The 16,303-nt window shown below is 36.4% G+C and overlaps 1 protein-coding gene across 1 annotated transcript; it reads left to right on the forward strand.

The window, feature by feature from the left end:
- Window positions 1-8,777: 8,777 nt before the first annotated feature.
- LOC132047603 (uncharacterized) lies at window positions 8,778-9,170 on the forward strand. The gene has a single exon (XM_059438622.1). The coding sequence runs from the start codon at window positions 8,778-8,780 to the stop codon at window positions 9,168-9,170; it is 393 nt and encodes a 130-aa protein (XP_059294605.1).
- The last annotated feature ends 7,133 nt before the right edge of the window (window positions 9,171-16,303 follow it).

Consider the following 16,303-nt stretch of genomic DNA (forward strand, 5'->3'; position numbering starts at 1 on the left):
TGCCACTGGTGGCGTTATCATCCGGACGCGGATGCCGGACGCGGGATACATGGGGGAGCCGACGTATTCGGCGCTATGACATGATATGATCTATTTTCATATGTATACAAAAAAGAAATGTTTTCAAAGGAAAGGATAAGCATGCATGGCCTCCGCCCTAGGCGGCATTTACATGTACAGGTTACTCATCTTTCTCATGACATGTTCTAAGTTTCTATATGGTTACTATTCATATTTATATCCCTTACTATGTTATTGTTTATGCCTTACATGTAAGACATTGCTCGACGACGCCCCTTTTTTTGGGCGCGTTTCATAGTCCACAAGTAAGAGCTATTGCGGAAGACGTTCCCGGGAGTTGGTAGACTCCATTTTGTACCTGAGTGCTCGAAGATTATATGTTGAGTTTGTTCGAAGTCAGAGACTTTGCGTACGAGTCGTGGGTCTAGAGTGTCAGCTTTAAAAAGGGGTCCACTAGTTGATGTGTTTTTATTATACATTATGTTACAGAGCCCTTATGTTTACAGACTGTGTTTAATTTGAGATACGACGAAAAGATTTTGAAAATTTTACTACGTATTTTGCTTTCATTTGATTTAAGAATCCAAAGAGAATATATGTGTAATAAGAGTCCGAGGGTTCGCTCGCTCTGGAATGGCGGTTTGGTGCCCATCACACCCTAGTAAGATTGGGTGTGACAAATGTAATGCTAGTAAAGTAGGTATTGGTGCCGTTTTGATGCAAGACCAAAAACCCATTGCCTTTTTTAGTGAAAAGCTTAAGGGTGCGATGTTGAATTACTCTACCTATGATCTTGAATTGTATGCTTTGATTAGAGCTTTGGGTAATTGGCAACATTACTTGTGGCCTAAAGAGTTTGTTATTCGAACTGATCATGAGTCCTTGAAACACCTTAAGGCCCAAGGTAAGTTGGAACAAACGGCATGCCAAATGTGAATTTCTTGAAACTTTCCCTTATGTAATCCAATACAAAAAGGGGAAGGACAATGTAGTAGTGGATGCCTTGTCTAGAAAACATGTTTTGATAAATACTTTGTCTTCCAAATTAATGGGTTTTGAAAGCTTGAAGACATTGTATCCCGAGGACCCTATTTTTGCAAAAAAAATTCAAGATTGCGAAGAATGGGAAAAGGAAAGATGGATTAGGGATAGGACTTCTACTCCCTATTCGAAATTTGATGGTTTTTTGTTCAAGAACAAGCGACTATGTGTGCCCATGAGCTCTTGGTGGGAATTATTTGTGAGGGAGACACATGATGGGGGATTAATGGGATATTTTGGAATTGATAAAACTTTGGGAATTCTTGTGGAGCAATTTTATTAGCCTAATATGCGTCGGGATGTTGCTAAAATTTGTGGGCAATACATTGAATGCCGTGGTGCTAAGTCTAGGCTCCTTCCCCATGGTTTGTTGTTATATCCCGCACTTTTGCGCATTTGGAAGATTGGGAATAATCTCGACTTGTGGGAAATAAGGCTATGTTTCATCTTATTTGATGTATGTTGTTATTCATGAAAATTATTGATGCGGAAATACGAATGAAGGCTAAGGGCAAAATTGGAATTTTAGAAAATTGTTTCGGGGATTACAATAATTAGTCATAAATAATTGGGCCAAAAAAAAAAAAAAAGAGGCCCAAGTGTGTGTGTGTGTGGCCGGCCATGCTCCATGGCCCAAGCCCATGTGGGACTTTTAATTCAAGCAATTAAAAAGGATGACCACCTTTTATTTTTCATGACAATTCAAGAACTTTCAAGAAGAACAAAATTTGGAGAGCAACCTCCATGCCATTCGGCCAAGGATAGAGAGAAAAAAAATTGGAGTTCTTCCATCTTGATCCAAAGAAATTATTTCTCCTTGTGTTTCTACTAATTCAAGAGCCCTTTTCAATATAGCATAATTATTAGAGCAAGAAAAACAACAATTCTTGCAAGGGGACAACTTGAGTCAAGAAAGAAGGTGATTGGAAAAAGGTAAGAATCAATCTTCCTTTTTATGTTATGCATAGTTTATGTGTGTTGTAGCATGCAAATATGAATGAAATTCATGAAAAAAAGGGAAGTTGAAGTTGAAGCCGTGAGTAAGGAGGGTTGGCCGTGTGGTGTGTGTTGTGTTGAAGAAGTAGTGAATTCATTGTATTTAGCGTGTTTAGGTGTTGTTGTAATGTGTAGAAAGTGAATGAAAATCATGGAGGTAATGTGTTGGGAGTGTGTAGCCGTGTGGTGTGGTGATGGAAAAGAATGAATAAACTCTTATTTATTGTGTTAATTGTGTGGTAATGGCCTTTTAATGCAAATGAAAGAGTTCTAGTCCAAGTTAGCATGAAAAATTTGTTATTGAGTTGTTGTCGGAAAGTATGTGATTTTATTATAAATTGTGTAATTATGGAAATGAAGTTGTTAAGGTGCAAATCATGATTATTGTTGCTAAAATTGGAAGATGGAAATGTGTTATGAATATGTATGTTGAAGATTAGAAGTTTCGGATGAATTATGGTTTCGGTGGAAAATTTGTATACTTTGTGAATATTTTGTAAAATGATACGAAAACGCTTCCTAATTATATTGGAATGATCTTGGCTAATATAGAAATATGGAAATATTGACCTTGACTTGAAAATGCAAAGTTGGATTGGGAGATGTTGCGTTACTTGGAAAAGAAGACAATATAGGTTAGAATGCGTTTCAATTTAATTGTTGATGTCATTGGCGTTGTTGTTGGTTTGGTTGTTGATATTTGGGCCGAGTTGAATCTCGGGGATGTTGTATGTATAGGGGAAATGCTGCCCAAATTTATGTAGACAAATATTGAGTTAAGATTGCGTTCCCTAAAAGGCCTATAGTAATGTTTGGTGACTATGACCATTTGTAGATTTTGAAGAAATCGGGACTTGAGTTTGGACAAGCGAGGAAGACGAATAAGGTATGTAAAGCTCTCTCGTTTCTTCTCTTGGCATGTCTTAGATGTACTAGGCTCGAATTTGGACCTCGGGGACGACTCTACTCCCAGAAATCCGAGCCTGAATTTGGCCCCTTTTCATTCAATAGAATTGAATTAAGAAAATCATGATTTGTTCAAATGATCATTTAAGCATCTAATACTTGTCCAAATGAAGTTAGATGACCTTGGATCCTTCTTACATGACTCCACCAGGCCTAACGATCACAACTTGGGTACGCCGCCTCAACTTGACCGAGGTGGGCCCACGCACTCCGAGATTTCCTTATGTCGCACTGTTTGACATACCTACGCAAAACTTAAAGAAAGCTCTTGGTTATTATCTTAATTATTAAAAGGTAGTTGTATGACATATTTTGACACATAAACGACCGCAGAAACTCAAAACTCTCACTTACTAATCCCGATCAATCTGAAACTTGCTTATGCGCTTTTGGATGTCGGTAAAAACGTCTGGTCCTCGAGTTCTGGAAAGTAGCCTGGTTGTTTATTTGTTGTATGCATATAGTTACATGAGCACGATATATGATGCTATGATTATTCACCGAGTCCCGAAAGGGTCGGGTACGACCGAGTCCCGAAAGGGCCGGTACGGTATGCGATGATGTGATTATTCACCGAGTCCCGAAATCGGGTACGACCGAGTCCCTCATAAAGGGCCGGCACGTACGTATGCGACAATTCACCGAGTCCCTTGTTAAAGGGCCGGGTACGGTATGTAGATATGATGATATTGTGGTATGACACGGATTACATGACATATGATTCGAAGGCAAGTCCTCTGATTTTCTGTCTTCTGATTTTGTTGATACCATGTTTGTTCTGTAACCCCAGTTCAGTTATGATCTTGTTTATTGTATTCCATGCTTTACATACTCAGTACTTTTTCCGTACTGACCCCCTTTCTTCGGGGGCTGCGTTTCATGCCGCGCGGCCATGTGTATGTTTGGGTGAGCCGTCGCCCTAGGACTCCCGTTCAGCTAATTTGGAGTGCTCCTTTGTCCGGAGCCCAGATTTTGGTACAGTCTTTGTCCCATTCGTGTATATTTGCTCAGGGTACGGCGGGGCCCTGTCCCGTCATATGACTTTGTTAAAAGAGGTCCGTAGACACGTACGTAGGTGTGGCGATATTCGACGCCTATATACGCGCGTATTGTATGTCGGGGCGGTTTATTCACTTTTCGCCGCCTATATATGTATATGTGGATATGTTGGCCCAAAGTGTGGCCTTTGTTAAGTAAATTTTGGTTAGTAAGAAAACGTCGGAAACTCTCGACCCAAATTTTTCTAAATATCCGAGTTATGACTTGTGGCTTTTGGTACGTACGGGTGCCCGGGGCCGGCTAGTCACGGCCTACGGGGTTGGGTCGTGACATTTGTATACCCCTCTCCCCACCCCACAAAGGCCTTGGCTTGATATTTCAATGGATTTTGTATTGGGTTTGCCAAGGACAAAAAAGGGCAAAGATAGCATTTTTGTTGTTGTTGACCGCTTTTCAAAGATGGCTCATTTTATTGCATGTCATAAAATTGATGAAGCATCTCACATTGCATCTTTGTTTGTTGAACATGTGGTCAAATTGCATGGTATTCCCAAAACCATAGTGAGTGATAGGGACTCTAAGTTCCTTAGCCACTTTTGGAGGGAATTGTGGGGACGACTTGGGACTAAGTTATTGTTTTCTACATCTTGTCACCCACAAACCGATGGCCAAACCGAGGTTGTGAATTGGACTTTAGGTTCTATGCTTAGGGCAATGGTTAAGGGAAAATTAGCAACTTGGGAAGATCATTTGCCTTTAGTTGAATTTGCATATAATAGAGTCATTCATAGTACTATTGGCATGTTCCCATTTGAGGTTGTTTATGGTTTTAATCCACTAACCCCTCTAGATCTAATCCCTTTGTCTCAAGATGTTGTTTTGAGTTTAGATGGCAACAAAAAGGCCGAGGCCGTGAAGAAGTTGCATGAGAAGGTGAGACTTCACCTTGAGAAGAAGAATCAAGAGACGGCCAAAAGAGCAAATAAAGGCGCAAGAGAGTTATGTTTGAACCGAGGGTGATTGGGTTTGGGTACATTTTCGCAAGGAGCGGTTTCCCAACAAAAGGAAGACCAAGTTGATGCCTAGAGGAGATGGTCCATTTGAGGTGCTTGAGCGACTCAATGACAATGCGTACAAGTCTTTCCCCGGAATATCAAGTCCATAACACCTTCAATGTGTGTGATCTCTCTCCTATGGATGTGGATGATGGTGACCCCTTAAATTCGAGGACAAATTCTTTTCAAGAAGGGGAGAATGATACAACCCAAGTTGCATCAAGGCCTTTCACAAGGAGCCAAGCTCGTGAACTTCAAGCAATGCAAGGGTTATTCATGAAGAGGACGAACTTGAGTACAACCAGAGCCCTCTCGGGGGATTCAAGTGTTGATGATTGCATGGGAGGAGAGATTGGAGAAGAGTGTTGAAGATGGCTATGCTTGCAATGAGGCTATTACTTAAAGGCTAGCATTTTCAAGTTTCATTTATGAGGAAGACTAACCAAACAATGCCCTTACTTCATTAAGGGTAGAATTGTAATATATATATATTATATATATATATATAGCTTTCTAGTATAAATAACTTGTCTAAACATTTCCTAGGGTAGATTTGGATGAATATTGAAATTACTAAACTCATTGAGAGTAGAGAGCTTGTGAAGCTTTTGATTGTGAACCTTGTTGAGAGGATTGGTTGCTTGGGATCACAAGTCCCTTGAGGTCATCCTAGGAGTTTGGTGCTCTTGATTACAATTTGAAGGTCTTAGTTATTATAGAACTTTGGTTGTCAAATTGTGTCTTTAGTTGTGTCAATCTAGTTATCCTTTGTTTTCCTTGTCATTTTCTTGTCCTTTTTATTTCCTTTATTGTATCATTTGGTCACCCCAACTTATTTTTTTGGGCTTATTCTAAGCACTTTTTTAGCTTATAAGCTGGTTTGTCAAACACCTAAAAAATAAAAAAACAGCTTATAAGCTGATTTGATCACTTATAAGCCAATCCAAACGGGCTCATAGAAATGTTTCCCTTTATTTGGAATTTTTAAATTTGGAGTTGAAGATAGAGTTTTGTTTGACTATAATTGTTACAAAAAATGTTTGGTTATCTGAATATACTAAAAATGAAAAAAGTGTTTTAGGTGTTTTTCAAAATTTCAAATAAAACTTCAAGTTGTATTTGAAATTTTTATAGCCAAAATTTGATTTTCAAATAAAGTTAAAGAAAATTCAGAAAAAAAGTGAAAAATTCTCATGGCCAAATAGGTCCTAAATCTATTTTTTGGGAATTTAACGATTTTACAGAATTTGTTTTGCTCCCGACCAAACACACCCGGAACCAAAATGCCCCAAAAAAAACTATTTTGAACCAAAATACCGCAACCAAAAAAAAATGTTACAAAACTACCTTTAGCGTTAATTTCGCGCTAAAGCGATTCCGGAGACGGACGTTAATCGCTTTAGCGCGATATTTTATTGCGTTATAGAAACGATTAAAAAAAAATTCTATAACGCAAGTAAAACGCGTTATAGAAACAATACGAAAAAAAATAAAAAAAAAAAATAAAAATTGGCCAATTTTATTTTTTGCAACGCTTAGTGTTTTTTTCCATACTTTGATCAATGATTAGTCGTGTGTCAAGACCCCAAAATGTCACTATTTTATATAGAACCTGGTATTTTTTTTGCGTACAATAATGTAGGCTCAATACATCAAGGATACGTAAACGTTCGGATCGTCATTTTAGGGGTTGAAAAGGTGCCCGAAGTAAGTTTTGTTTGTAAACTTTAGGTTTAAGTGTTCTAAATACATAGACGTCCATTTTTGTTTGAAGACTTGTTGTCATTAGCTTAAGGTTTTTTATTTTTAGGGTTTAGATTTATTGAAAATAAAGCGTTGCCAAAAAGGTTTTTTCACTTTATCTGCGCTAAAGATTTGTTTTTTTTTTTTGTATAGCGCAGTAAAATAGCGAGCACTAAAAAAAAAAAAATTGGCAAACTTTTTTTTTTTTGCAAAACTTAGTGTGTTTTTTCATACTTTGACCAACGATTAGTCGTGTGTCAAGACTCCGAAACGTCAATATTTTATATAGAACCTGATATTTTTTTCTGCGTACAATAATGTAGGCTCAATACATTAAGGATACGTAGACGTTCAGATTGTCATTTTAGGGGTTGAAAAGGTGCCCGAAGTAAGTTTTGTTTGAAAAAATTTAGTGTTCGACTGTAAGGTTATTTTAGTCAACTTTATATGTCGAGAAAATTAGTCAGCTTTATTTTCAAAAATTGAAACCGCAGAAGTGAAATTGACATTCACAGCTACATTACCCCGGGATTTTTACGTTGAAATCTATTGCGTATCATCATCTTATAAGTAAATAAAACTGAAAATTTCACGCCAATTTGGGGGAAAATTGAAATTGAATGGGATAAAAGGTGTTTTTTAAAAATCAGCTTGGCCAAACCGCCTTACGGCCATTTGTCCGCATAGATCTCGGAAAAATACCCAAAATTAAAAAAAATCGCTTAAATCGGACGTCCGAGGGCAAAGTTATAACCATCTAAAGTTTGACCACTTTACAACTAGCTTTTCTCCCTATATTTTTTAGAAATATATTTATATTCAAAATAAAATTATGTCTTAATTAAAAAATAACACGCTTAAATCAAAACCTTAAAAAATAAAACACTTTAACCTAAATTTTCCAAACAAAACTTACTTCGGGTACCTTTTCAACCCCTACAACGACGATCCGAACGTTTACGTATCCTTGATGTATTGAGCCTACATTATAGTACGCAGAAAAAAATATCAGGTTCTATATAAAATATTGACGTTTCGGAGTCTTGACACAAGACTAATCGTTGGTCAAAGTATGAGAAAAAAAACACTAAGTCTTTAAAGAAAAGATTTATTAAAATAAGATGTTGCGATCTTTTTATGGAAAAAAACACTAAGTGTTCCTTAAGTGTGTTATTTTTTAATGCGTAACTTTATTTCGAATATGTTGCAAAAAAAAAAAATCGCGTAAATCGGACGTCCGAACGGAAAAACCGCGTATATTCGAAATAAAGTTACGCTTTAAAAAATAACACACTTAAATCTAAACCCTAAAAATAAAAAACCTTAAGCTAATGACAACAAGTCTTCAAACAAAAATGAATATCTATGTATATAGAACACTTAAATTTAAAGTTTACAAACAAAACTTACTTCGGGCACCTTTTCTACCCCTAAAATGACGATCCGAACGTTTACGTATCCTTGATGTATTGAGCCTACATTATCGTACGCAGAAAAAAAATCAGGTTCTATATAAAATATTGACATTTCAGAGTCTTGACACACAACTAATCATTGATCAAAGTATGGAAAAAAACAGTAAGCGTTGCAAAAAATAAAGTTGGCCAATTTTTTTTTTTGGTACTGTTTCTATAATGCAGTATTTTACTGCATTGTAGAATTTTTTTTTAACTACTTCTATAATGCAGTAAAATACTGCATTAAAGATAATTTTGTAATATTCTTTTTTTTCTTAGGATATTTTGGTTCAAAATGATTTTTTTTTGGGGGCATTTTGGTTCCGGAGTCCCCTAAAGTGTTCTCTCTAATTTTCCACTAAACTGGATCTTGTGTTTTTGCTAAGTTGTGGGATCACCCAAAACCCTGCAAAGCCCTAGCTGGTAAGGCTTATTATTTCACCTTCTTCCATATCAAATCCTTTGTTTTTCTTGTGGGGTTCTAATTTATTAGCCTCTAATGGCTTCTATCCTTAGAAAATCTCTAAAAAACCCGTTTTTATCAGCATCAAGAATCACCACAATACTCTGTTCTAAACCTACACCTACATTACCTTCGCCACATCATCATTCGTCCAGTAATCTTGGTCAAATCCCCTGTTTCTTTCAACAAGGAACATTGGATTCAAATCTGAATAATGTTGGGTTTTACCCAAGTTTTTCTTTTGGGCATTTCTTGAATCCAGTTTGCCCAAATGGGTTGGTTACATTTGAGGAAGATAAGGTTGTTGTTGAGGATGAGTCAAAAAATAAGATTTGGGCTGATAGTGTGAAGAAGAAGAGGAAGAAGAAGATGAACAAACATAAGTTGAAGAAGTTAAGGAAGCGCTTAAGGAGGAAGACAAAGGCATAGTGTGCCTGAAACACTGTGTCATTGGTGAGGAATTTGTTATTCAGGCTGCATTTCCATTTTTTCAGTTTGTAATGCCAGAGAGATGTAATTTTTTGGGTTTATGACAATTTTTGGTAGAAGAAATTGCTGAACCAAGTTTTAGGAATAATTGAAGTTTACTTTCTTGTTAAATGGTAGTGTGGTTGGGATGCTCATTAGCCTGTATTTGATGAAATTGTTTAGTAGTCTAACATAGACAATCGATCATCTTAAAGCTTCTAGCCAATGGAAAAATCATATGAATCCAAAAGGGTGTGTGAGAAGAACCAATGTTTACAGGGGACTCATGGTTATTATTTTTTTGTGCACTTTTGCTGCTTTAACATCTCAAGATTTGAACTTTATAGTTAGGCAATCAACTTTGGTTGTGTATTTATTTCATAAGGAGTAGATTTTATCGTTGTAAAAAGATACTCCCTCCGTCCCAAAATAAGTGTCACTTTAGCTCATTTCACACCCATTAAGGAAAACAATAAATACTAGGTATAGTTTACTAAGTTACCCCTATTTATTAGACGTTTCTTGAGAATTGAGCACTATTAAGGAGTAGTTCTTTAATATAAGGGTATAGTTGGAAACAATTACTATTTTTTGTCTTGAGTTCCTAAAGCGACACTTATTTTGGGACAATTTTATTTTACTAAAAGCAAAAACAACACTCAGATTATTTTGAATACATTTTAAGTGAGTTGAGGAAGTGCTAACAAATCGTCTATCTCCAGTACAACTAGCAATTTACACAAAAGCAAGGATAAGGCTGTATTTTGTTAGAGCATCTTGATGTAGCAATTAGTCTTCAGGCTAATGCTGTGTGTATGGGTTCCTGTTAGGTCCTCAGTGCAATGAGCATGTTAAGAAGGGTAGCTTCTAGATTTATCAAAAAGAAGGGTAGTTGCTAGCTCTTGGTACCCCAATAAACTAATCAAGTGATTGACCAAAGACCTAAAAGATGAGACTGAATGCCTCTCTTACAATATTAAGAGTTTAAGACCATAACATATGGTAAATGTTAGCTAACTACTGGAAGAGATGATTGTACATATGAATGAGGATGGAAATGGCGAAGCTCTTTGCTTGAAGAACCCAATATCAAAACTTTGCAAGAGTATACAACTAAAGAGTGTGACAAAGGAATGCAGAAGTTAGGGGCGTTATAATCCTATATTTTCAATGTAACAGGGGTGTGTCAATTTTTATATGTTTGATCCTTTTACAGCTGTGTTAGCTCTCAGAATACACATAATAATCTTCAGGTTCGGGGTTTTTTGGTATTAACACTATGGAAGAGATGATTATTCTGAGAGGCGTGTCTCTGCTCGTGTCCTTCCAATATCCATTTTGATATATGTGTGAAAAATGTCCTCACTAGTTTTGTTTGTTTCCAGTTTTACGCCTTCATATTGCAAGTCGTCAAGCATCTTATCATTTACTTTAAAGAAACTATTGCTTTTGGCTGATATCGGTTTTATATTATCACCTTTCGTTGTTCGTCACAGTGATAAAATGTTGAGAGTTTGTCTCTAGACTCTGTGGTGTTATATTTTGAATTATGAGTAGCCTGGTAAAGTTTATCCTCTCATTACACGAAAGCACAGGGTAAACAGTAAGCTCTTTTGTAATATACAACTCTGACTTAGTGCTTGGCTTTTGGATGGCCAAATTCATAGATAGCCCCTTAAACTTGGCATGATTGTCAGTTAGATACTCCAATTTAGCTAGTGACCGGATAGACACCTCAATTTGGTAGAAATATCTCTTAAACTCACGAGGCAGCAAAACCAATCGCAGGGAAATTACATGCTGATGATGTGTGAAAGGACGAACGAAAAGGACACGCGTCATTAGAAGGAAAAAACCTAAAAAAGAAGATAATTTTCCCCTCCTTGCCCCAAACCCCATTTATTCTTTTTCTTTTTCTTCTTCATCTCAGATAAAAACCAGAGAAGTTAAGGAGGTTTAGTAAAATCTCAGCACCATGATGTTACACTTCCAACGCTACGGCGATGGTGGACAGTTTTGCACCGTCTTCTTTTTCTAGGATATTGATGTTGCTATGGCAAAAAAAGCACTGCTGCAGCGCTGATGAACCTATATAAGTTATATGCCCTACTATTTCCACATTTTCTTCTGCAATTCACAAGTCTATTCTCACTTTCTCACAATTTCAACACGCTGCCCTCACCCAAAACTCAAATTTCAACCTAAATAACACTTTCCGAAGGACAACTTCCTCCAATACACCGCAAATCCACCAAGATCTCAAAAGTTCCTCCTCGGAAATGAGGGTTTCTGTAGAAATAGGAAGGTATATAAAGCACACACGGTTATTCAGCAGTGAGTCCTTAAGAATCTGTTGAAATCTAATCTTCTCCACTCATGTTTGAGTTTGACACTATTTGATTGATTTACCCAGATTTATATAGTTATTACCTCTAGATTCGGTTGTTCGCATGTTGGTTGGTGAAAAAAGTGAAAGTGCAAGGGGTGGTTTTGTCTACCAGTTCACTAGCTGAGACATCATTTTTGCCGAAATTGAATTGTGATGGCAGAAAAATGTCATCAGCATCGGGCAGGGCTCGCAAAAGCCCAGTAACCAAGGTTGATAAATGTAGGCATGTTTCTAATGATGGTGCCTCATTGGTTAGGAAGGTCAATGAGGGGAAGTTCATTGCTAGCAAGGGCTTGATTTTAAAGAATCAGATGGTCTACAGGCAAGGAGAATTTGAAAACCATAATTTTTCAGGACATTATTCTAGGTAGTTTATGCAAATATGGAGGATCCTGACTTTAATGTCACTCAAGTTTGAGGCAAGATTGTTTATTTTGCTCCTAAAGTGCTTAATAGCTTCTTTCGTCTTAAAGATGTGGAAGACTGAAACACGAGTATGCATAAGGAACCAATGAGATGACAACTTAGCTTTTGCCATACAGTGCCGAGTGGATCAATGACAAAAGCAGTCGAACGAGTTAGTTTGAGGGCCATAATCTGCACAAAATGAGCAGAGCCTGGCTTCACTTCATGAACACCAGGATCATGTCCAATGGTAACTTCAGTGAATCCATAAGGATTAGACAGTCACCAGAGAGGAGGAAGAGGGGGAGGAGGGGAATTTTTTTTTGAAAAAATGGAGTTTCTGCATGTTAGCACAATCATGCGCTCATGATTACTTCACAACACATATTATGCCATGTAGAGCACATGTGTTTAAGAGACATTTCTCCCGTGTTAAGGTGTCCATTCGGTCACGGGCTAAGTTGGCATATCTAAATGACAAATCGTGCCAAGTTTAAGGGACTATCTATGTAACTTAGTAGGCGTTTGGCCATAAAAACCAAATATTTTCACTTTATTTGGAATTTTTGAAGTTGGAGTTGAGATGGAGTTGTGTTTGGTTATAGTTTTTGCAAAAAAATATTCGCTTGTTTGAATGTACTGAAAGTGAAAACAGGGTTTTAGGTGTTTTCCAAATTCCAAATACAATTTCAAGTTGTATTTGGAATTTTGATGGCCAAATGCTGATTCAGAAAAAAATGAACAATTATCATGGCCAAACGGATCCTTAGTCCGTTTGGATTTACTGATCAAGAAAAAGGAAACTGTTGAGAGTTTGTATTCTAAAACTTCTTGTGGAATTTACTTTTTATATGTATGTGAAGTCTTATTGTGCAAATCAGTCTCGGAAATTCTAGTAGCATTCGGTAGTTGAATCTACATGTATATCTGAAGTTGATTTTTGATGGCCATATGCAGATACTTTGAAGGTACAAGCTGCTTGTGGATTGCTGTGTTCTTATTAACTATTCCTTTAAGAGAAATATTTTTTAAAGACTCCTCTTATCTTGGAGCAAAACAAAGAGGAATGACAGGTGTTTCATGGTAACTCTGTCTTTTGACCCCCAAAAAATAATCGTGGAAGCGGCATCACCATTGCTCTGTAGACATACATGGACATGAGTTTTAGTCTTCATTTTCTTCTGTCTGCTTGTTTGTGCCCCCTTTCTTCCCTCTGGTATAATGTGGGTTCTTATTTTCTCATTTCATCGCCACAGGGAATAAAGTTTTTCTGGCAGGGCACTTGAGTTATCCTAACCTCAAGCGAAAATTGGCTGGGTTTAGTGTCTCGTAGTGCCAAAATAGGGATTCAGTACCTTTTGGCTTTTATGCATTTATTAGAATGGCCTATTAGAATCGATTTGAAATTCATGTGTTCATTCAGGCAGATTGAGAAGCCTCAACTGCCCTTGTCTTGGAATGATAGAGATTGTTAATGGAGTCACATCTCCTTGCAGTATCAGAGTGGGGGCTATGGTTTCTTCATCACACCAATCTGTTGGTCTGGCTTGTACTTGTTGTCCTCATGTTATGGACTTGTAGTACTTGGGGATGTGATTCTGTGTTATGGACCAAGCAGAGCATGACATACCAACAATGTGGGGTGATGTGAAAAACAATCATAGATTCTGGGACAGGTGTAAGCTCTGAATCACTTATGAACTGGTATTTGACGTAACCTTGAGCTGTAATTAGTGGCGTAAGCAGGATTTTGTGCAAGCAATAAAAGAATTCAAGTTAAAAAAAGCAGCTTTGGGTTTGTGAGAAACCTTTACTCTTTCCACCTAAATTACTACAAAGCAGGTGGAAAGGTGCAGTGAATGAGGTATTCTCTTTCTTCTTTTGACGACCAGAAAAAGAAAAGGAGATGAATCGACTCTTTCTTTAATTAGAGAATGACGACAATGATTAGTAGCAGTTTTCTAGGCAAGGCTAGAGACATCTTACCTTCTCTTGTGCCACTTTAACTCAAACTGCTGCAATTCCGGACATTTTGCTCAACCAATTAGGCTTTTTGCTTTTTTAAAATGAGGTTGGTTCCTAGAAATTCGAAACATAACCATGGTTTTCTTTTTTGCTCTTGGTCATTTTCCCTATCTTTTTGGAAGGAGTTGAAAGGTCTTACATAGCGGAAAGCATAAATATTACTCCCTCCGTCCCACAATAAGTGTCATCCTAGCTCAAAAAAAAATTGTCTCATAATAAGTGTCACTTTAGTAAACCAAACATAAATTGGCTAGCTTTTTCCATTTCTAACCCTAGACAAAAATTGACAAGTTAAAGTAACATTTAAATAATGATTGCAAAAGCCACATAGTAATCAAGAAGAAAAAGCAATATAGGAGTAATTTGATAAATTTCACATTGCATTATTAGTTTCTTAATATGCGTGTTTTTGGTTAAGGCGACACTTATTATGGGACGGAGGGAGTATGAAGTTGCAAGTCTTCTTTAAGGGCTATTGTTTTTTTTGTTTTTTTGGTTTTTTTTTTTTTTTATAATCAAATGACCAAGTGATGAACGAGATGTTGAAACTAGCACATTGAAAGTTCAATCTGTCAAGATAACGATAAGCAGATATAATGGTATAAGTTTTTTTTCCTCTCAACCAAAAAATTTATAACCTTCCTTAGCAAATTCATTTTCTGCAGTTTTCCTGATCAAATTAGAAGTTACTAAGGAACTATCTATGTATAGTACTGAATAAGGAGCCGCCGGATACACCATCTATAGTTAACACGTGAACTGAGTGCATAAGGGCTCAATTTAAAATACAATAATGAAATTGGAAGTACCGAAGCTTCCTAGAGGCATACCATCACGAGAAAACTTTGGGGAAAGAATGTCGTTGTCCATGAAAAACAAAATAATTACTCCCCTCTGCCCCCCCTCCTTACTTTCATGCCCTCAAACTATTTATCGGAAATGCCTCCAAAATTATGATACCAACATGATATATAAATATATTGAGATACTATCATGATCATTTATTCAAAGGTCACGCTTTTCTCAAGAAAATCTCTATGATACCATCATCTTTTATACATATATTGTGATGTTATCGTAGATCGCTTCAGTAAGTCCTCCGTAATATCATTGTGGTATATAAACATAATGAGGTGGTATCATGTAGGACCGTTTTAGTCCTTCTCTTAGTCCTTCATGATACCATCGTGATATATAAATATATTGCGACGGTATCATGGAGGAAGGGTTTTGAGCGAGGGTTACTTGGGTAAATATTTTCGACCGATTGGGTAAGAAGCGAAATTAATTTAGAGGAGGCATGGGACGGAAAAATATTTTGTATTTTAAGGGTATTTTGTGTGGTTTTCCCAAAAACTTTCTTGACCGATGATGGCAAAGGGATTGGTTCACACAAAACATGAACCTAGACCTGAGTCCAAGCTAGTAACCTTTTCTTTTTCTTTTGGAGTTTTTTGAAATAGTTGAAAGCTTGAATTTGAAAATTATATAAAAGCTAACCTTTCTTTCCCCTTTTTTGTTGTTGCAAAAATAGCTCAACCAGATAATTTTTTTAAAAAGTCAAAAATCAAATTTGCAGTTTTTGTAAAACTTCATTCAAACGCCACCACTGATTATATTCCACATAGCTAACGCTCACTTGCTTTAAAAAAAAAAAAACTGACACAATTATAAAACATGAAAGTGATATAAGACACATAATGGAGAGAGAAAGAGATGGCACCCTGCCGACCAATAACCACATTATATTCCACGTTTTCTGTCGGCTTTTAGTCGTGTAGTCAACAGGAGTGCGAAAACAAATCCAGAGTGTAAAGTTCTCTCTTCTAGACATTCTCAAACCCCAAGAAAAGAAAAATAAATACTCCTCAATTTTAATTTATTTTATTTGATTTTGACTTGGGACGAAATTTATAAAATTAAAGTAGATTTTTGAATCTTATATTTTTAACTTCAAGATGTGTGCTCACTTTATTTTAAAATAAATGATGTTTTTGTTTATTTTAAAATTAGTGGTGTTTCACAAAATTAAAAAAGTATTAATTTTTTCTTTTTAATTTTATTTATATTTAAATAAATATAGTCTTACATGATCAAAAGACTAAAATTATTTTTTTTCAAGACATTTGATTAAGGATAAGTGAGTAAATAATATTCCTACTTTTTAAGAGTGAGTCTCTTAATGAGCGCATCCAGACAAAAAATATCACTTATTATGAAATAGTGGGAGTAGAATGTAGCAAAATGCGTTTAATTTTGTGATTTAAACAAATTC

The sequence above is a fragment of the Lycium ferocissimum genome, chromosome 2 (genome assembly GCF_029784015.1).
Source record: "Lycium ferocissimum isolate CSIRO_LF1 chromosome 2, AGI_CSIRO_Lferr_CH_V1, whole genome shotgun sequence".
In the NCBI taxonomy this organism is placed as follows: domain Eukaryota; kingdom Viridiplantae; phylum Streptophyta; class Magnoliopsida; order Solanales; family Solanaceae; genus Lycium; species Lycium ferocissimum.

What these genes read in the sequence shown, in the direction of transcription:
- LOC132047603 (XM_059438622.1), top strand. Translation starts at nt 8,778, where the DNA reads ATGGCTTCTATCCTTAGAAAATCTCTAAAAAACCCGTTTTTATCAGCA.